Raw genomic sequence first — 21,217 nt, 5'->3', positions numbered from 1 at the left:
GAGAAACAAATTTTAAGATTTTTATTTGTGTGCGTTTATGTTCCACTGGCTTCACAGATCTTCTAGATACATAGTTGACACATTGGCTCCTATCCTGCCTCTTATGTTGGCATAAAACAAACATGCTGCATGGTTGCATACATTGGGGAATGAAACAATTTTTGTCTAACATCCAATCTTGCACAAGCAATTTCCAAGTCCTCTATTTCATTGCAAACAAAATCAGATTTAAATTGGAGGCAGCAGGACATTTGCTCAGTCTTTTCTGAAGACTTCTAAAACAATGATCATTCCTATCCTTTCAGTGTCTTCTTTCAACCATCTGTCTGAGTCTTAGAAATGGTCAATAAAAGTGTAAAATGTGCTGCTGAGGTGTTAATCTACTGCTGAATCTCGCTCTCCTGTGCGGCACCGTGTATTTATGAGGTTATTATTTGGTTTTTCTGGTATAGAAATCCAAATAGTTAAAGAAAATCAGAAAAAATTATTCAGTTTCTCAGAAACCTTCCTTTGTTTTGTTCTATTTCTTTACCCTTTCTAACCTTGAATTGACAATCTAGGGATGTTAAATGCTTAATATGTGCCCCTATGCGGCCAAATAGATAGAAGCTGAATTGATCAGAAAGTAGGTTATGATGTCACCAATTAGATCCACTTCTAGGGTGATGAGATGAGTGAAGGGTAAAATGAGATTAAGCAATCCTATTATTAGGTCATAATTTCTGAGACATATGAGCAGGACTAGCTTAAAATATGTCGCAGAGGATCATGTCATTAAATAGGTCTATGGCTTCCCAGAGTAGTAAATGTTCTCACAGGACCAAACCAAACCACCAAAGCAAAAGAAATTAAGAAAAGGAACAATTTCACCCTAGGTATATATATATATATATATATATATATATATATATATATATATATATATATATATATATATATATATATATATATGTAAAAGCGTTACCTTGAAATTTAATTTAACTAGGCTGAAACTTATTTCATTAGTTTGAATATGTATTCTGCTTTATTAATTTATTTTTGTTTTGGAAATCTGTCTTATCCTCACTTTAATTTTGCAATTTAATTTAATTTCAGTTTTTAATCCATCCATCCATCCATTTTTCGTCACGCTTATCCCAGCTGGGGTCGTGGTGGGTTGCTGGTGCCTATCTCCAGCTGTCTACGGACCTGTCCAGTGTGGACCCTGGACAGGTCGCCAGCCCATCGCAGGGCAACACAGAGACTAACAACCATTCACACTCACACCTAAGGAGAATTCAGAGAAGCCAATCAATCTATCAGTCATGTTTTTGGTCTGTGGGAGGAAGCCAGTGTACCCAGAGAGAACCCACACATGCACAGGGAGAACATGCAAACTCCATGCAGAAAGATCCTGTCCAGGAATCGAACCCAAAACCTTCTGTGCCACTGAGCAGCCCCACCGATTTATCTTCAGGTTAAATTTCCTTTCAGTATTTAGAGTTGAAGTAAGTGTGCACACAGCATGGGGCTTACTGATGGAAACAACAAGCACAACATTAGCTATTCAGACTAACAATACTAAATGTCTATGAATAACAAGGATCCAATGGGCTAAAGGTAACAGTTATGCTGTCTACAGCTATTAGCTACAAGCACTATAACCTGCCATCAGTGTTATGTACTTCTCTGTTCTCTGATTGCTATGCCTAAAATGCTGAATGGCATCTAAGCTTATGTGTGCTCCAGAATTAAAAAAAAAATTCAAAGTAAGGAATTCATTTACAAACCATAAAATTTGGTTTCAACCTAGTGATTTTTTTTCAAACCATGCAATAAATTTCTAATTAATTGCATTAATTAATAAAAAAAAAAACTATTCAAATTCAGTTTCTAAAGGTGTAAGTTTCTGTCCATAGCTTGGTTACATTGTCACCAAACTGAGCAGGCATTTCTATACTTAGTAAATAAATAAAAAAAATTACAACAAAGCTTGGATTTTTCCCTTTTATTCACCTTGCATATTGGAGTTTACAGAAGTACTTTCTGCAAATTCTTTACATACCTGAGATACATGGCCAAATCTAACCTTTTATTGTGACAGTTTCCCTTAAACAGGCCTTGCACATTTGGCATCTGCACATAGAAGTGTGCAAATCAGTAACTCTTAGGCAACAAGAGAAGGAAACCACCTGTTTCAGATTTGATGCGCTAATACTGTCGCTAAATCGCTTTGAAACAGATTCTGAAACCTTGCAAACTGCAGAAAACAATAATATCACATCAGGTTCACAGCAAACTATGTTCATCTGTTACAGGCACAGCAAAAAAGTTTCAATCATAAACTGAAGATTGCCCTTACTAAGACAGAAAATACGGTTTATAAGTGACGCTATATTTATTAGCAGGTAATACAAAAGGGTTCAACTCTTTGTTTTCATCAGTTGCAGTCAAGGAGCACCATCACGCCCAGTGAGGAGAAAATACTGCTACATGTATAAACTTCAGAGGCATCAGAAGTCAAACTAGTTTAATAAATATACTTTATCTGCTACTATATGGAAGCTCACTTTCACAGTTTCACAATTCAAATATGGGTTTTATCTTTCAGGAACAGAACTTCTTTGGGATTTCTAATGCCTACATAGTTGTCAAAGTTAAAAAGCAAGTGAAGGCTCAGCATGGAAGGCCAGCGGTGGATTTATCTGTGAGAAATCCATTAGGCACAGAGTTGTTGCAGCATTTTGGTGTTTGTTCAGGTCTCCCTGTGTGTTTCTGTGGTATTCCCTTGTTTTTTTCTTCACAGCATCCCAAAGCCTTTGGCGTAAGTGATGGCCTTGAGGAGTCTCTCTTTCAGTTTTTCCTTGGAGGAGTATTCAGGGAGCAGCAGGGCGTTAAAGCAGGTGTGAGAGGTCGGTAGTCTGCAATAAAACGCAACAGAAAAGGTTTAATTGAGCCAATTGCATCAAAGGTGGACATACAGCATCCTGGGTCGGCCGTACCTGTCAGAGTCAGAACCGTTCTTGGCGATGATCATCTTTAATTTACCAAGACCTCCGACTGGAGCTCTGTCTGTTCCCGTGGTGAACTGAAGAAAAAGCCGTTTCTGCTCCTCGCCGAAAGAGTGGATAATTTCCCAGAAATCTCTGCAGTCAAAAGTATAGGAATGATATTAATTGAGGAATGTCTAAACATCTTTCATTTAAAAAAAATTAAACATTCTTTCAGGTCTTAGTGTTTTAATATTGTAAAGCTCAACATGGCAGGCTTTAAATATAAAATAACTTAAGAGTGGAAAGAATGAAGGACAGAAAGAAGACAATGAGGTAGGACACAAGGAAGGATGAGGGAAGGCAAGGAAGAAATCAGGTAGGAAATTAAGGAAACATTCAAACATGACAGGAAGGGGAGTCGGGGAATGACAAAGAAGAAAGACAGGAAGAACACAATGAAAAAAGGAAAGAAAACAGGACAGAAGGAAGAAAGGAAGAACATAATGAAAGGACAACAGATGGAAGGTCACAAGATTTGTGAAACAGAAGAAGTAAAACCTGAAAGTACAAATATTTCTCCATCTTATCCAGATCCGGAAGAGAACCACTGAAAAGTCATTTTCCAGACTGTGTGTGTATCCGATAATCTCTTTAAAAAGATTTGCTTCAAGATAAATATATCAGCTCAGACAGAGGAATCTCTTTTAGCATAATACACCGACTTTGAAGAACCTCAGAGTCCTATAGAAGAAGTATGAACCCCTAAGCTAGGAATGGCCAAAATACTGCATTATTTAGCTAACAAGATGTGTACAGCATAAAAACCCTTTTCTTACTGTTTAGCTAAGTTCAGATTTGGGTCATTCTCTGGCTTTATATGCAGAAGGGTCATGATGGTGCCTTTAAGTGCCATTAGTTACCTAGAAGACCATTAGGCTGTAAAGCAGGGCTAACCAATTAAAAATCAGTGGGGTCTGAATAAAGAAAATCAACCATCAGTAAAGGTCTGGAGACATTTCTGATTATAATCTGCTACTTTTGAATCTTTATTTTTATTTAACATTTATTTAACCAATAGGGAGTCCTGGCCAAGAGGCAGCAAAGTTACATAAGAAACATTAAACATAGATATATTAATATAAATGACAGGTACGTAAAAAATAAAAAACATATCAAGTAAAACAATTAGAGATCATTGAGGTTGCTTCAAATTCATTCACTTTCAACTTAAAAGCATTTAAAGATAAAAACTCTGTGTTATTTCAGTGTTAAATAGAATTTAACACTGAAATAAAAAGAGGTGTTTATGCATCCACGTTATACATTGAATTTTTGAATGATAAAATATTTATAAAAAAATAGAAAATTTTTCCATTTTAAATCTAAAGTGTTTTTTGAAGTAGAGAACAACAATCATTCAGTTTGGTATATAAAGAATGATTCACATATTTTATAAAACACCTGAACTGACCGTTTTTTTGTTTTGTTTTTTTTTGTGCATGTTTTTTATGTGTGAATTCTGCATAGTCAATGACTGGATGCAATCAGCTTGGCTTCAGTAGATAAACTGCAAAAACTGATCGAAAAACAAATTAAAATGTCTTAAAATACATGTATTTGCGCTATTTTAGTATACAAATATGATAATTCGCCCAAGGAATGAGCATTATTCCCCTTAAATAACAAAATATGATATTATGCACTTTAAGTAGGAAGATGGAGCTTTTATTTTTCTGATTTTTAACATAAATTATCTTTTTGCCTTAGAGAAACGTCCCACTTACCTCCGTACATCAAAGGAAAGTAGTTATTTCAAGAAAATTGTCCTTAATTTGATATATTTTGCCATGTAGAAAACTGTGAAGCAGTCCTTCTGCATGATTTGTGTTGTGTTAAACTGTTTGAGATGACGTGTGTTGTTACCAGGAGCTATATAAACAAACTGAACTGCATGCAGTCAATGGACTTACTTGATAATTTGGCTGTCCTTGTTATAACCTCCATCATATTCTGTTGTCTTTTCAAGAGCTTCAAAATCAAGTTTCTGTGGAATAAAGAAAGAATTGATAGAATCTGTCATTTAAAAAGCACAGCTTAAAACAAACAGCTAAAGATCCATGAACCATTTTAAAATAGGATGAAAATCTATAAACTTAGATAAATGAAAATTAAATGAAAGAAGTAGAAATAAAAGCATTCATAAATTAACTTTTCTTTGATTTCAGAATATGAACAAATCTAGTATTTAATCAATAACAGGAGTGAGACATAGTTGCTATTGTAACATCCCTCCTCTTTTCACTGAAATTCATTATTATTAAGTCAACTGAGGAGATAAAAAGATGTAGAATTGCAAGAGGAATGTCTGCATATTATCACGAAACAAAAGACCTTTTAGAGAGTTAATAAATAACTTTACTCTTACATAAAGCTCTCTATGGTGACCTTTCTAGGTGCACAAGCCTTAAGGCTGATTTATACTCAGAAACCAGGTCGTCTGCGTGTGTCGCAATGAACGCAAATGTGCCCCGCCCCTTCCTCAGACATTCTGCTGCAGCTCTCCAAAACTGTAGGTGACCGCAAACAGTGCTGCAGATAGGAGGCCTCTAATGGGTCAAATCTACATCCGTATTTCCTGTTTGGTACTTTACCAGCTTGTTTTGTATTACCACCATTGTAGAAAGCGACTCATGAATATGGACCAGCTAGAAGAGCGAGGGGCGGAGAACGCTGGGACCCTTTTTCCACCTGGATCCCCGCTCTTTTTTACCCTCATGCCCCTCCGTTGTCGCACAAACTTGCCCCCACTTCCTCACCGCCTCGGCCATATCTAGATCCACAGCTAGTTCGTGATTGTCCCTCTTGCGTTGCGGCGTGGAATAACATAGCGCAGACCACGCTTCATAATTCGGCATAAATCAAAAATATCTGCAACAAGCTAACTGTGACACACTGCTGCAGGAGTATAACCAGCCCTTTACTGGCTTTCCTCATCACAGAGAAGTTTACACCTCCTTTAAACGTTTCAGTATTTGATTAAACCATTGCCTCAGACTTTAAGGAACCTTACAGCAAAACTGCAAACCCACCAAGACGTAGCTATTAGGGATGTTCTGTTGAAAATGTCTGTAACTCATTGGTAACTCATTGGTTAATTTTACATGGATCAGTTGTTTTTCTTTTCAGTTGTTAACTTTTGTTCCCTGTTTTAGTTATAGAAGCTGGTATGATTCATACTAATATCGCATCGGGTCAATATCTGTATCGGCCAATATTCACAGCTGCAATATCAGTATCGTATCGGAAATGAAAAAGTTGTATCAGCACACCCCTAACAGCTATGCACCTGAACTGACTGGAGCATGTGAATAGAGAAACAGCCAAGAGGCCAAAGGTACTATTGAAGGATCTGCAGAGATCTTTGCTCAGCATGGGAGGTACAAGAAAAGCTGTCATAGGCTGCAAGAAACATGGGGCTCGGACAGAAGTACACCTCGCAGGAAAAACACATATGCTAGATACTTAAACAGTAGTGTTCCCACTGGGTCTTCTTCCATTCCCACTAAACTAGAACTGGCAAGGAAGAGAAAACTTTGAATTCTCTAGATATACAAAGCTGACAGGGACTTAAAACCTACAACCTGCAGCAAAAGTATCGACTTAATACGCATGGTCAACATCATGTGGAAAATAATTGTAGTGTTTAATTAGTCCTTCATCAGACATAAACCTTGATGTACGCTGCCGCCACCTGCTGGCAGCATTTACTCACGCGTTTATCAAAATACCAGTTTCAGCTGCGAGTGCTGCTGGTCTCTCATTCCTCTAGGCTGCCAATATTTATTGTGCTTTTGCATACTTAGACTTTTCCTTTTTTCTTTTCACTGGGAGTTGCATTTTTTTCTTGTTTATTCATTGTTCAATAATGTACCTTTGGTGATGGGTTTAGGCAAATATGGAAAATAGATACAGTGGAAAGTCTTTGTATGCAAACTGCAAAAACTAAAAAAAATTAAATCCAATTTTCTTTTAAGAGTATTTTCCCTTGATTTGAGTGATTAGTCAAAGATTTGCCAATGGACAATTTATTTTTAAACAGGAGAACAAAAAACATTATCCTGTATCAAGAGCATAAGATCTAATTTTCTTACTTTAAAGGCAAAATTATTAATTCCATTGGCAAATCATCTTATCTACCTGGTTAAATTAAGCGAAAATACCCATTTCCCAAGACAATTTTACTTATTTTTATATCTGTTTTTGCAATGCAATCAATTTACATTGTACTGTTGAACTGTAAAGTGCCTTGAGATGACTTGTATTGTGAATTGGCGCTATATAAATAAACTGAATTGAATTGAATTGTCATATCAAATTTATAATGAGGTGGCAAGATGAAGACCATGAAGTTAGAAATACTTTTGCTAAAACTACTTGATGAAATCTAGTTAAATGGAATAAAGAGTTATTTCAAAACCTAATCTGCGGATCAGAAAAGACCAACAACTGAAGCAAGTTGTCCTAAATAGGATTCCTTTAACCCTAAAAAGTAGTGCTGTTCAAATTCCTGCCATTTGGCTTTTTTTTTTTTAAAACACCATAAAAGTATTTTGCCAGTTATTACAACTTCCCTTGATGTACAGCATAGATTAATTATATATTTGATAAAACGAAGTCACTGTTTAAAGCTGAGCTGATTTTCCTCACCCTGCTCCCACAGATCAGAAGCTCTACCTCCTCTGGTCTGAACAAGTATTTCAGCGGGGACTCGTTTGTGACCATCAGGAAACCCTTCTTAAAAGCGTTGAACTGGCTTTCCACGCTTTTGTTCAGGATGTAGTCTGCATACAGGTGAACAAATTCCTGTGAATCACAGACACACAAAGAAAGGCATGTTCAAAAAGTTACAGCCAGTTTTCTTTCTTGCAATGTCAAAATCAGTGTGTGGGGAGTTGTAAAGGGTGAGCCAATTTTCAAAGTTATGTTCAGGAAATTAAGCAACATTTGCGACTCCTTTCAAATTAGGCCATCTTTGCTATGTTCCCCTTTTTCAACTTGTGAAACACACACTGGAGGAACCAGGAGCAACATGACTTCTAATCATTTATTTGAATTAGAGGATTAGTGGGGTTGAGGAGGAGATTAAAAAACATTGAATTTAGAAGGATTTAGAGACAAAAAAAGTTGTATTTTTTGCCATCATTCTAAAAGCTGGAGTTCTAAGTCAGGATTTAGAGACTGGAGTGATGTTACTACAGAATCTGTTGGATTGGTGAAGTTTGATTGATGCAAAGATGTAAAAATAGAACAGAAATCTATTGAAATGACATCATTTTAAGAAAAAAAATAAAGATAAATAAAACTTTTATTTTCATTAATGTAAGACTAAATACTTAGAATATAGGGGTGGAACGGTTCACAAAATCCACGGTTCGGTTCGGTTCGGTTCACGGTTTTCGCGGTTACGGTTTTCGGTTCGGTATATGTTGATTGTTAGCCTGACATGTTGGTCGTGTTGCTGTAAGCATAAACAAAACGTGTTGCACAATGCTTGCACACTGTTGCACTTTTATCCACAACTTTCTTTCCGCCGTCATCGTAGTTCACTCTAAATGCAAAGTGGTCCCATACAGCAGACCTATAAAGTGCTGCTGGCGCGTCTTCCAACTCCTGTTCTTTCCCACTCGCCATACCCACACAATTCTCCACAACAACTGATTTTTTTCCTGCTACACCCAGCTACGCTGCTTTGCTTCTTCTTCTTGTTTACTACTGGTGGTTGGCTTTGGTCGCAGTACCGCCACCTTCTGCTCTAGAGTGTGAACGCTTCGCCTATGAGAAAAAGAAGCAGCGCATGAACCAAAGGAAACACACGCGAATCGAACCGAGACAGTCAAACCGAACGGTTCGGACGGTTTTCATAAACCGTTCCATCCCTATTAGAATATATGATATAAATCTGTTCCACATCCCCAAAGTAAGATACAACTAAAAACAGCTCACCTGTCTGTTCTCCTCAGTAACGGGGATCTTGTCTCCGTTCTCCTTCAAGTTATACAGCATGGGGTTTCCAAAAAGGTCTGTGTGGGATATTTGGAAGGTGAGCATCATGTCCTCCTCCAGGCTCCCACTATACTCCAGTACTTCCTTCAAACTTTGATAGAGAACCTGCCACAGGAGAAAGTGGTGACCTGAAGTGCTACTGTAGCTCCAAAGTAAGAAAAGAAGAAGAATCTTAAAGCTATTTCAATTTAATCCTATGTCCTTTACACAAACTATTCAATACCTTGTGTAATAACCTGTGTGATAATCCTGTTAAATATGTATATATGCACCTTTTCCTCCCTTTGGCACCTTCTTTTGACTATTGAGACGATGCGACAAGTTAATTTCTTCACTGTGAGATCAATAAAGTCGTAACCTATTGTAACTCTGGCAGATATTGTTAAATAATAAGCCAGACTTAAAAGGTTGCCTGTTGTCTTCTTTTTGCTATTTTGTTCTCTGCTTTCTGTTCCTCTCATCTCACACAGGTGTTTAAGCAGAGTTACTGTTTATCTTCTGTGCCTATTTTTGCTGTTTTGTTTTATTTTTTTTCTTTTCATGCATCTTTCCTGTCTCTATCACCTTCTCTCTTCCCTTTGTTCTTATACCCTCTTTCTTTCTCACCACCCTTTACTTCTCCATGTTTGTTGCATAAGATTTTACTCCCTTAATAACTTTCAATAAGGTTTAATGTACAAGTATCAAGCAGAAACCTTTGGCAACAGTCATAATGGTCTCCTTGTAAAAGAAGCTGTTGGGCTATCAGCTACCTCTGGGACATCAATCCCCACAGCCATGTTGCCAAAAGAGGATGAAAAAACAAACAAAAAACAACCCCTTTATAAACCACAAAGCAAGAAAGAACAGGAAGGAATAAAGGAAAGAGCCAAGGAAGGGAGGAAAAAATAAAAGTAGCAAACAAGGGAGGTAAGGCAGAGAGGACTCTACAAGAACTCTATGAGACTAATTTCAATTCATACACCTTAACACTGCAACAGATTATCAGAAAAAGATACCGTACTGGGTGTGAGTCTGACAGGTCCAGGAAGGTCCCTTTCTTCCCCATCAGCTTCCTGTAGACAACCATGGGGAAATGAACATCCAGGATGCAGTTGTTGTAAATCGCCAGCCCCAGAACGATTCCAATAAGGGTGTACTGTGCTTCGTTCTCCAGGGAGGATGAATTAAACCAGAACAGTTTGGTGTCGTTGTCATAGGTGAACATCCCTGTGAACACAGTCATTTGAAAGGAAGCGAGTGTAAGAATTGACCCTTATGGTAAACACCCCCAACTATTCTAAGTGAATTTTAAAACAGAGGTACACTAAAGCAGGAACTAAAGGTTATCTGTCAATGGGACCATAGGCCAGCATGAACAGTCAATTTCCATATGCCATTTTCTTTTAGAATTGGTCAAATCTACATCCGCTCTACACTATGCATATTTCCTATTTAGTACCTTACTGGCTTGTTCTGTTTGTATGACCGCCGTTGGAAAATGACTTGTAAAAAGGACCAGCCAGAAGAGCGAGGTGCGCCAGATCGCTGGGACCCTTTTTCCACCTGGATCCCCGCTTTTTTTCGCCCTCATGTCCCTCCGTTGTCGCACAAACTTGCCCCCACTTCCTCACTGCCTCGGCCGTATCTAGACCCACAGCTAGTTCGTGATTGCCCCTCTTGTATTGTGGCGTGGAATAACATAGCGCAGACCACACAAAATTGGGCATAAATCAAAAATATCTGCAAAAAGCTCACTGCGACACACTGCTGCGGGAGTATACCCACACGTAAGTCCTTTCTAACAGCCACGACTATTTTGATTGAACTTAACATGGCAACCACTGATGTACTTCTGCCACGGCTGAAGTGTCCTTACCAATTTCAGGTACGGGGACAGACTGAGGCTGACTACTGTATGTTAGTTGGACTTTTACAGGTTTAATGTTTTTATGCTAAGCTAGCATTATCCAGGACATAGTGTTTTGATAAGTGAACATATCACAGACGTAAAAAAACCTCCTTTAAACTTTTAGCACACAACAGAAGCTGTAAATGTGGTGTTTCGAGTCTAACCTATGTCCAGATTAAAGATCTCCTCCAATACGAGCTGAAAGAACTCCTTCGAAACTCCTCCCTCATCTACGCCTTGCTCCCCCTCGAACTCCACATACAGCTGCTTCTTCAGGTCAGAAGGGTTCTCCATAGAGATCATTTCCAACTGGAAATGCAGGAAAAAACAGAGTTCAATGATTAATGGTGCAGCAATGACAGAAGTAATGCAGACAATTTATTTAGACTCACTCTGACGAGGGCATCGTCAATGATGTGGTCTCGGCGTACTTTGAGTTTCAGATAGGGGTTTGGCTGCTGGCCCTGTACCATGCTGTAGAGAGCCGTCAGGCGTCTTTCGCTGTACATCCGGATCCTGTTGTCATAATACAAGCCCTGGCTCTTGGTAATGACGCTAAGAATGAAGGGGCAGCTCTGGAAGGAAAACTTTGTTTCTGCGTTGACTTTGAAGAAGGTAAAATCTTTGTCCATTTCAATCACTTCGTTCACAGATTCATTGATAAAATCCTCAAATGGTATGAGGGGCTTTATGCTGTCTATGGCGCGTACACCAAGCTCTCTCTCCAAAGGGTCAACCCGCGGGCCCTTCTTAAAGAGCCGCTCTTCACCCAGCAGTTCGTGCAGCGTCAGCTCATCTGACTCGGAGTCTTCATCATCCTCTTCGTTGTGCTCTACATCCACCTCTCCTCCGAGGATGTTTGCGTAGAAGACTACCTTTAAGCAGTTGGTTGCAGCCACCACTGTCTCGTCGTCATTCACCAGATTTTCTGCACCGTATTCATTGCTAACAACAGTGAAAGTAATCAGCTGCTGGAAGGTCTCCATCATCCGCCGAACGTGAGGGAGGCCGTACGACGACCAGAGTTTGGTCAGCCGAGCTAGGGCAGTCAGTGGCAGCTTGCTCATCGCCTTGCAAAATTGAGGTAATGCCACTTCCAGGTACTCTGGGCTATGAAGGTTGCTGTTCTCCATCACAATAATGAAGATGTTCAGGTAATCAGGGTTTGTTTCGTACACGTCTAGATATTCCAGGTCAAGTTCCACGTTTGGAGTGAGGTAAATGAGGGCATTTACCAAGGCAGACTCCACCTGGTCGATGGAAAGAAGTTTATCGTAGACCCTCCGTACGGCATCAATGTCTACGGTGGGCTCGTAAGAGTTGGGGTTTCCATTTGGAGTTTCCTCTGATGAGGAGGCGGAGGAGGAGGCCTTCTTGCCTGAGGACTGGTCGCTCTCTTTCTCTTCTCTCAATTTAAGAGAATCCAGGTTCTTGGCGGCACCTGGTTCCTCCTTCCGAAAGCTCTTCATGAGAGCTTCCGCATTAGAGAATATCCTGCCAATGATGCGGACAAGAGTAGAATAATTCCCTTCTTCCTCACAGACACTCAGGATCCTACACACCGTGTGCTCTGTGAGGTAGTGAACATCTGTAATTGGAGATAAAACCATTACAACAGAGCTAAACTCTGCATCCATGGGAATCAATAGTCCACTTTAAAATACCTGAGAATTTTTCAGTGTTCGTCTCGCTCTCCATCCGAGAGTTTTCGTCAGACTTGGACTCCACTGAAGGGTAATAATCGCACAGTTTGGCATTAACCTTAAATAGGTCCAGCGCTTTAGCAGCAGCTGCATTGTTATCCAGAGGTTGACAGTTATTGCTAGAGGCACAAAACTCATTGGTGCAGTTGCCATTTCCACAGCCTTCAGTTAACTGTCGAAAGTAGCGTTCGATTAACCGCTTTGCAGTCGCTCTGTTCCTGTGAAAAACAAACAAGAACACAGGCTGATCATTTACAATATATACATTCTCATATCTGTTGGGCTGTGGCGGTTTAGAATTGGCGGGGTGCATCTGCTTTGCAGAGACTGAGGTACTCCAATCATGATGACCAATGAAATCAAAGTATTCCCTCTTACTGAGCTCTTTGGTCCTGCCACCATCTAATCCGTACTGCACATGTGCAAGCAGATATGTTAATCTAAGTCACCATAAATACTGTAATAATGGTACTAAAAGTTCGTATTTTTATCCTTAAATCACCAAAGAATGCTTAACTACATATTTCTAAAAATATTTTATGACTTTTCTGAGCCTATTGGATACTTTTTACATTCGATCTCTTAAACTGCTTGTCTGACCTCATCATCGGGCATGCTCAGATATATATGATTATACTGTTTACATCTGCTTTTTAGTTGCTTTTTTCTTTAGATTATGCGTTATATACCATAAGTTTGAAACAGCGGCTGTATGGTGGTACAGTGTGTAGCACTGTTGCCTTGCAGCAAGAAGGTTCTGGGTTTGATTCCTATCCCGGGGTCTTTCTGCCATGTGTGGGTTTCTCTCTGGGTACTCCAGCTTCCTCCTACAGTCCCAAAACTGTTAGGTTAATTGGCTTCTCTAAATTGTCCTTAGGTGTAAGTGTGTATGTGCATGGTTGTGCATCTTTATGTGTCTCTGTGTTGCCCTGCAACAAACTGGCGACCTGTCAAGAAAAGTGGCAACCTACTCATGGCTTCTGAGCCCCTTTGCAATAGACTTTATATTAGAAATACGCATGTACAGTAAAAGTACTTTAACCTGTTTAGTTTTAGAAAATCTAAATAAAATATTGTCACATAGCAAAGCCATGTTCTTTATGCTGCAGTACATTCTGAGTAAATTCTGAATCTTATTGCGCCACTGCCATTTAGCAATAATAGCATGGAATAATGTTAAACCTTTTCCGTTTGAACTGGAGCGCATTGAAATTTGTAAGAACGTAGAAATCACAAGAGGGAGTAAAGAAAGACCAAAGGGAGAGAGAGGGGAGTGTAGGCCGAAGAAGCTTGGGTTTATATGCCTCTGTTACTAGGAGATAGGGGCGTAAATAATAATCGTTTTGTATCGATGCATTGATCCACCAGCCGACAATCTGATGCATCGATACGTCTGCAAGAGTATCGATTCATGTTTTTTTTTTCCTCTGGTCTATTTTTATCCACTTGCTCCTGGACGTATTTCTGACTCCCGTGCTGCAGTGGCACTAAACCTGTTTTTCCCTCCTACCTCGCTTCCTTTAGACACTGCCCTCTTTCCGCATGCGCACACATGTGTTAACAGTAGGCAAGACGGACATGGCGGAGATAGCGGAGGTGAAAAAAAGAGGTAGGCAAGACAGACGTGGCGGAGGAAAAAGAAGATGATATATTCTTGAGTATCGAAAATAATCGAATCGTTTGGTCAGGAAATGGATACTGAATTGAATCGCCATGATGGGTGTGATTTACACCCCTACTAGGAGATGCTAACCAATATGGAAAGCCATACTACACTAAGCTCCTAGTTTCTAGGCTGTTTACAGTTACTATCAGGATCAAAGATTGTGTTAGATATATAATGATGCAAACGATGTGTATATATATAAGGATGTGTTACAATGTTATCCGGACTGAATGATGCTTTGTCACTTTAAACAGTTTCTTATCTTCTGATTTGATTTTGATTTCCGATGTTTTAACGGCTCATGAAAACATTGAGGCAGTCGCAGCATTGTCTAAATGTACCATGTCCCCATTTCCTATTTTACTTTTCATAAAAGGTATTTATTTTATCTATGAGCTGGAAATGTCCCCAGATTAGATTGCAGAAATCTGGTCACCATAGATTCTAGTCCAGTAAGACCAAACCACATCATCAACCCAGCATATATTGCACAGGTGATAAAATGGCAACCTGACTGTGTGAACCAAAAAAGGTTAAAAAACAAACTGCAGGAATTTGTTTTCCAAGTTTGAAGATGTTTCGCTTCCCATCCAGGAAGTTTTCTCAATTCAAAATGCTTCCTGGATCAAACTTGGAAAGCAAAGTCCAGTGGATTGTTTTTTTACTTTCTTTTTTTTACTTTTTTGGAAAGACTATGACATGGACTGAAAATCTTCACCTGCTTCCTGTGTGAAACATATAAAAAGTATATATCATTTGAATTATCTTATGTGTTTCTACATATCACGATTTTTAAGTTAATAGTTACAACATTTTTAGACCAACTTGTTCAACTAGTTGTGGATCTCTTTAAGTCAGCACCAACCCTCATGGATAAACCCTCTTTTTGCTTCTTTTTTGTTTGTTTTTTATTTAATCTAATACACCTAACGCAGAAAAGAAGCTTTTATTTCATTTTTATCACATAACTACTGGGATTTATCAACACCTAAACTCACATGACTTCAACCGACTATTCCTATTGGTGCAAAATCCTTTCATGCTGACAGTGGCATCATAACCAGAAGTAAATATTTATATATTCTAAACTAATTAAAATGTATTTTAAAAAAAGTATGTATTAAGTATTACTTTGTTTTTAATAAAATCAATAATTTTATTCTGCACCACTCTAAACATTCCGTGGATGTATTATTTTTGAAAAATGTATAGTTTTGATGAAAAATTGAAGCTATGACCTTTAAGAAAATCTTTTCCCTAGCAAGATGCTGCCACCACTATGCTTCATGCTGGGGTGATCAGAAGCGAACATTTTTTGCATCATCTACGGTTTACTGTGTCCCTAGCATGAACTGTGGTAAAGTGGGAGGTTTTAACAATGTTTTTTTCAACACTAACGTTTCTTCTTGCCACTTTTCCATAAAGAATATCTACGACACACCTGCATATACATTAAGCTTGCTTGAGTTTTATGCCTCTAATAAATCCAGTGCTACCAATGGTCTTTAGAGGTAATCTAATTAATAATAAAGTGGAATTTATAAAGATTAGTTTTGAAACAAAATAACCTTCATAATTAGCACCTACTGGGTCATGAAAACACTGTGGATCTCTGCAGCTCCTCCAGTGTAACCAGTGTCTTGGTACATTATCAGTTATGTGAATTTCTCCAGAAGTGTATCTCAATCTGTCCGCTCCGCTGTGATCTTATGTCTTCATGATGCTCTTTGCTTTCTCATGTTTTTCTGACAAACCTGTCAGGTTTTCGCAGAACAGCTGGATTTATATTGAATTTATACTAAACACAGATGGCCTCCTTTAACTATTTCGGGGAGCACTAAAGGAAATCAGAGTAAGAAAAGGCTGACCTGTGTTGAATTATTTTTCTTTTGCTTGACAATAATCCATTAATGAATGATATTATGGAGGATGCCAGTCATCCTCTAAACATCATCATCAGCAAACAGATTAGCCTGATGGCACATCATATAAAGACCATGAGAAAAAACTGTTAGCAAGGGAAAAACATGTGTGATAATGGTCTTAGAGAATTTGCATGAGTCCTCAGCCTTAAACCTGCTGGTTTAACAGAGATTGCGCTCATAGACCTTCAGTTTGCCACACCATGACCAGAACCTTTTCTAAATTTATCTTTCTTTTCACACCCTACCCAGCAACAGGCCAGGAGGGGCGACAGTATGTTAGCATGTGCTCCATATCGTGAGCATAGACCAATGTACAATAACCTCACTGCACTTTCTCTGATGTTTTTTTTTTACCCTGTTAAACCCAGACTGTAAAAGATATTTCTAATCTCACAGATTTTTTTTGTGTTTGAATAAAATAAAATACAAATCAATACACTATGCATTTGGTATCAAACTTAACAGTGTGGGTTGACTTACATTCGGCTGGATTCAGTCACCCGTCTTCAGGCCTGGAGGACAGTCAGCTAAGAGAGTGATTGGACAAAAAAATGTAAGATTAATATTTGTTACACATTAAAAAAAAATCTTTTTACCTTTTTCCCCGTACACAATTTATAGACCAGCTCCTGGTGACCGGTTTTATCCACAGAAACCCCTATTTGGTATCGAGTATTTAATTAATGGCTCTGAAGCATCACAGTCGTATTTACAGAAGATGCATAAACCTTTATAATCATATTTAGATTGCAGACATAACTATAGACGCAGACAAAAAGACTGTTTCACTGCCAAGGAGGACAGAAATATAATTCCTAAGGCAATGGAATGCAGTTCCTAGAATCTTATAGAGAAAGCAGCAGCCAAGCCTTATCCTTCAAATGCATTTGATGGTTTTGATCCTCTGCAAGTCTCAGCAACTCATAAAAAGCAGGAATAATTTGGCAGTTTGTTGGTCTAGAACATGCGGGTATGTGTTAACTCTATGCCAATAAGAACAGGCATCAGCAATGACTTTATTGGATTATTACAAAAACATCTGAGGAAGCTGGCAGTCCTCTTAACAGCAGGTGAAAAAGAACCATCATAACATTTTAAATAAACAGCTACATGAAGAATAAACAAATATTGATGGATTGAATTACAAAGGTAAACAACATATGTTTGCATGGGTGTGTATTATAAATAACCTAAAACCCTTCAGGAACAAACACCTCAGGTTCCCTGCCAGGCACAGCAGAAGGGGAGGAATGATTTGGGCTTGTTGTAAAGCAACAGGACCTTTGGACTTGCAATTACTTTGCACCATTATTTAAAGTCCAATGTAAAATGAATGAACATAGATGCGCTTTTTTTCTTTTCTTCACAGAACAAAGACAGTAGCAAACCCCTGAAGGCAAAGGCAATGCAAAAGTTCTGTTTAAGTCCAAACCTCAACTTGACATTCTACATCCGGACCCTAAGGGTACAGGTTCCCAAAGCTCGGGTCATGGCTCAGTGAGTGTGGGGTATAGAGAATATCTCCAGGAATTCATCTAAATAAAATGATAATGTTGAAGCATTTTTTTTTTTCAATTTCTTTGAGCAACAACAGAAGCAAGATTTAGATTAAGATGTTAAGACATTTTACTAGAGCTCAAAAGAAGTAGGGAGAAGTTCAACAACTTGTATGAACTTGAACTTAATGATATCTAAGTAAAAACTGAACTTCATGTCTACATGCTTTTGTATTGTTATCATTACATACATGGTTGATTCATTTTTGAAGAAATATTTAAAAACAAAACCATTTCGGGTCATGACTTAATATTGAAAGGCCCAGCAGCTGAAAGGTTTGGGCCCCTCTGCCCAACATGTGCTCAAAATACGACATAATGGCAACAAATGTTCTTGAAAACAATGTCTGCCACCTATGAAACTGATTGGATATTTAGTCTGTAAACAGTGTTTATTATATCAGCAGTGGCAGTTGTAGATGAAATTCACAAGGAGGGGCAGTGATTTGTCTTTGGGGCAAAGAACAAAAGAATAAAAGAAAAAAACATTTTAGTTAAATGACCCACAAACGGGTAATTTCTGTAATTTTTAAATAATGTGCAAGCCGTAATTGAAAAAATCAATTACGGCCTCATTTGTCAGCACTTATCATAAGAAACTGATTTAGTACAGTATTACACTGCAAAAGAAAAGTTAAAGTTTCTTAAAATCTGTTTATTTGCCCTTAATTTGAGCAGGAAGATCAGATGATCTGCCAAAAAAAGGAGGATTCATACCTTTAAAACAAGATATTTAGATACTATACACTTGAAATAAGATAATAGATTTTTTTTTAACACAAAATCCTATCAACCTGTTCCAAAAAAAAAAAAAAAACAATTAAAAGCAATCCACTGGATTTTGTTCTCAAGTTTGAAGATGTTTAGCTTCCCATCCAGAAAGCTTTTTCAATTCAAAATGTCAGGAATAGTTCTGAGTTCGAGGTTTTATACAGCAGACCAAAAAAAAGCTTTGTTTTTGTTTTGAAAACATGGAAATTGAAACGGACAAAGATAGAAAGAAAGAAAAACCAACCTTAAAAAGCGGGGGTGGACTCAGGTTTCAGCTTTCAAAAACCTACAGTGCAGCAATTGAGTTGATCCCTTCCTGCTATCATTGCAGCCCCTTTGCAATAGAGCAGAAGACCTCGCCTATTATTTGAACCATTATTTATCCTGCACTTGCTGCTATTGCACTTCTGCTTAGACCTAAACTGCATTCCGTTGCCTTGTACCTGTCTAATGACAATAAAGTTGAATCTAATCAAATCTAATCTATTCAGCCAGGCCCTTTAACGACCTCCCTTTCAGAGACATAAGGCCGATTTATACTCAGAAAAAAAGGTTGTCTGCGTCGCAGTGAATGCCGATATGCCTCCGCCCCTTCTGCAGACACTCTGCTGCACCTCTCCAAAATTGTAGGTGACCGCAAACAGTGCCGCAGACAGGAGGCTTCTGATTTGTCAAATCTACATCCGCTCTACACTATGCATATTTCCTGTTTGGTACCTTACCGGCTTGTTTTGTTTGTATAATCACTATTGTGGAAAACTCGTGAAGATGGACCAGCTAGTAGAGCAAAGTGCGGCAGAACGCTGGGAACCTTTTTCCACCTGGATCCCTGCTCTTTTTCGCCCTCATGTCCCTCCGTTCTCGCACAAACTTGCCCCCACTTCCTCACCGCCTCGGCCGTACCTAGACCCACAGCTAGTTGGTTGTTGTCCGTTGTGGCGTGGAATAACATAGCACCAACCACGCTTTAATATTGGGCATAAATCAAAAATAACTAACAATCTCACTACGACACACTGCTGTGGGATGATAACCAGCCCTTTAGACGGGTACGGGGCATTGCAGGCTAACAAAAGAAGCCAAACGACCCCCATTCCAAAGGAGTGGACCCCTTCGTCCATTTCATTTTACATCTTTTCCAAACAAAAACAAGGATTTCGTGGACTACTGTATAAAACCTCAAACTGAACTCTATTCCTGGCATTTTGAATTGAAAAAGCTTCCTGGATGGGAAGTGAAATGTCTTCAAGCTTGGAAACAAAGTCCAGTGGATTGTTTTTAACTTTTTTTTCCTACAGTTCTACAGGGGCATCGGCCCCCGATGGCCCCCATCTAGAACTGCCCATGTCTATCAGCTCTACAGAATATCTCGCTGAGCTGCAGTGATTTAATTGGCTAAGAAACATTGGTGTGATTAAAAAAAATAACTTTCAGCTGGAGGATTATATTCTAATACCGAGAATAACCCCCTAGTTAATGAGCTAAATGGGACATAAAAGGTTAAACCTGCCACATTTATTGCCTGCTTATAAATGAACTGTTAACCTTTAGACCGGTATAAAGCCTGATTATACCCAAAGGGAGACTGGGAAGACTGGAGGAACAAAGTGGAGACAGACAAAGTTTCTTACCAAACACTTTAAAAGGAAGTAAGGCTGAGTTCCTATTACTGGCAGCTCTATTCTAGTAATGTCAGCCTATAAAAATGAAACAGCTGATAGCTAATCACGCTCCCACGGCTCCACCAGCTCCCACTCCACGGTCCTGTCCCTCTACTACTGTGGAATAACTGTAATAACCAAGCAGAGATACTGACCTGAGATTAGACTGAAAGCACAGCGTGTGTCAGTGACGGTGCAGAAAAAAAAATCACTCGTGTAAGAGTGACAGCTCCGTGTGCGTGGGTTGCCGTGGCTCAGTTTAAAGAAAGCAATCTGTTTTTTACACGCGTGTCAACGGTTCGGGTGTGCCAGCGTCAGAAAGAGGAAATATGTTCCGTGTTTCAGTCAAAGCGGGTTTCTCTGTCAATTTGTAAACAAGAGGCGAGTTATATCCCGGCATGCAGCGCGAGACTATCAAACGTCATGTAGACTCGCTCCTCTCACCTTCACGCGCCACTATTACAGGCGCGCAGCTGCGAGGAGTGACGAAAACCACCAGAACACCGCCGGTTAAAATATTCTGCAGGGGGGCTTTTACTTTGATGTGGTCTCTGGGGTATATGGAGGGCCACAATTCACATGTTAATGTCCCAGGTAATTAATGGAATAGAATAGGATAGAATAGAATAGAATAGAATAGAATAGAATAGAATAGAATAGAATAGAATACTATTGGATAGAATAGTACAGAACAGAATACAATACAATAGAATAGTATAGAATAGAATACAATAGTATATAATAGAATAGTATAGAATAGAATAGAATAGTATAGAATAGAACAGAACATGATAGAATAGAATAGTATATAATAGAATAGACTCGTATAGAATAGAATAGAATGGAATAGAATAGAACAGAACAGGATAGAATAGAATAGATTAGAATAGAATACATTAGAATAGAATAGTATATAATAGAATAGACTACTATAGAATAGAATAGAATAGAATAGAACAGGATAGACTACAATAGAATAGAATAGAATAGAATAGAATAGAATAGAATA

General features: G+C 38.6%; 1 protein-coding gene across 2 annotated transcripts; it reads right to left on the bottom strand.

Moving 5' to 3' along the window:
- Window positions 1-1,985: 1,985 nt before the first annotated feature.
- LOC107097341 (ubiquitin-protein ligase E3A-like) lies at window positions 1,986-20,606 on the bottom strand. Of its 2 annotated transcripts, none has more exons than XM_015394462.1 (11): window positions 20,364-20,606; window positions 16,701-16,747; window positions 12,591-12,847; window positions 11,319-12,514; window positions 11,091-11,235; window positions 10,039-10,244; window positions 8,976-9,140; window positions 7,680-7,835; window positions 4,943-5,016; window positions 2,982-3,125; window positions 1,986-2,900 (listed from the first exon to the last, which is right to left on the bottom strand). In XM_015394462.1, coding segments are annotated over exons 2-11 (2,466 nt in total). In that variant the 5' UTR covers window positions 16,703-16,747; window positions 20,364-20,606; the 3' UTR covers window positions 1,986-2,779. The 2 variants fall into 2 exon arrangements, with proteins under 2 accessions (XP_015249948.1, XP_015249949.1); XM_015394463.1 differs by lacking the exon at window positions 20,364-20,606 and adding an exon at window positions 20,179-20,289.
- Window positions 20,607-21,217: the final 611 nt, after the last annotated feature.

Source organism: Cyprinodon variegatus, unplaced genomic scaffold (genome assembly GCF_000732505.1).
Source record: "Cyprinodon variegatus isolate N-32 unplaced genomic scaffold, C_variegatus-1.0 Scaffold686, whole genome shotgun sequence".
In the NCBI taxonomy this organism is placed as follows: domain Eukaryota; kingdom Metazoa; phylum Chordata; class Actinopteri; order Cyprinodontiformes; family Cyprinodontidae; genus Cyprinodon; species Cyprinodon variegatus.
Note: the sequence above shows the minus strand (reverse complement) of the source record. Positions and strands in the feature narration are given on the sequence as shown.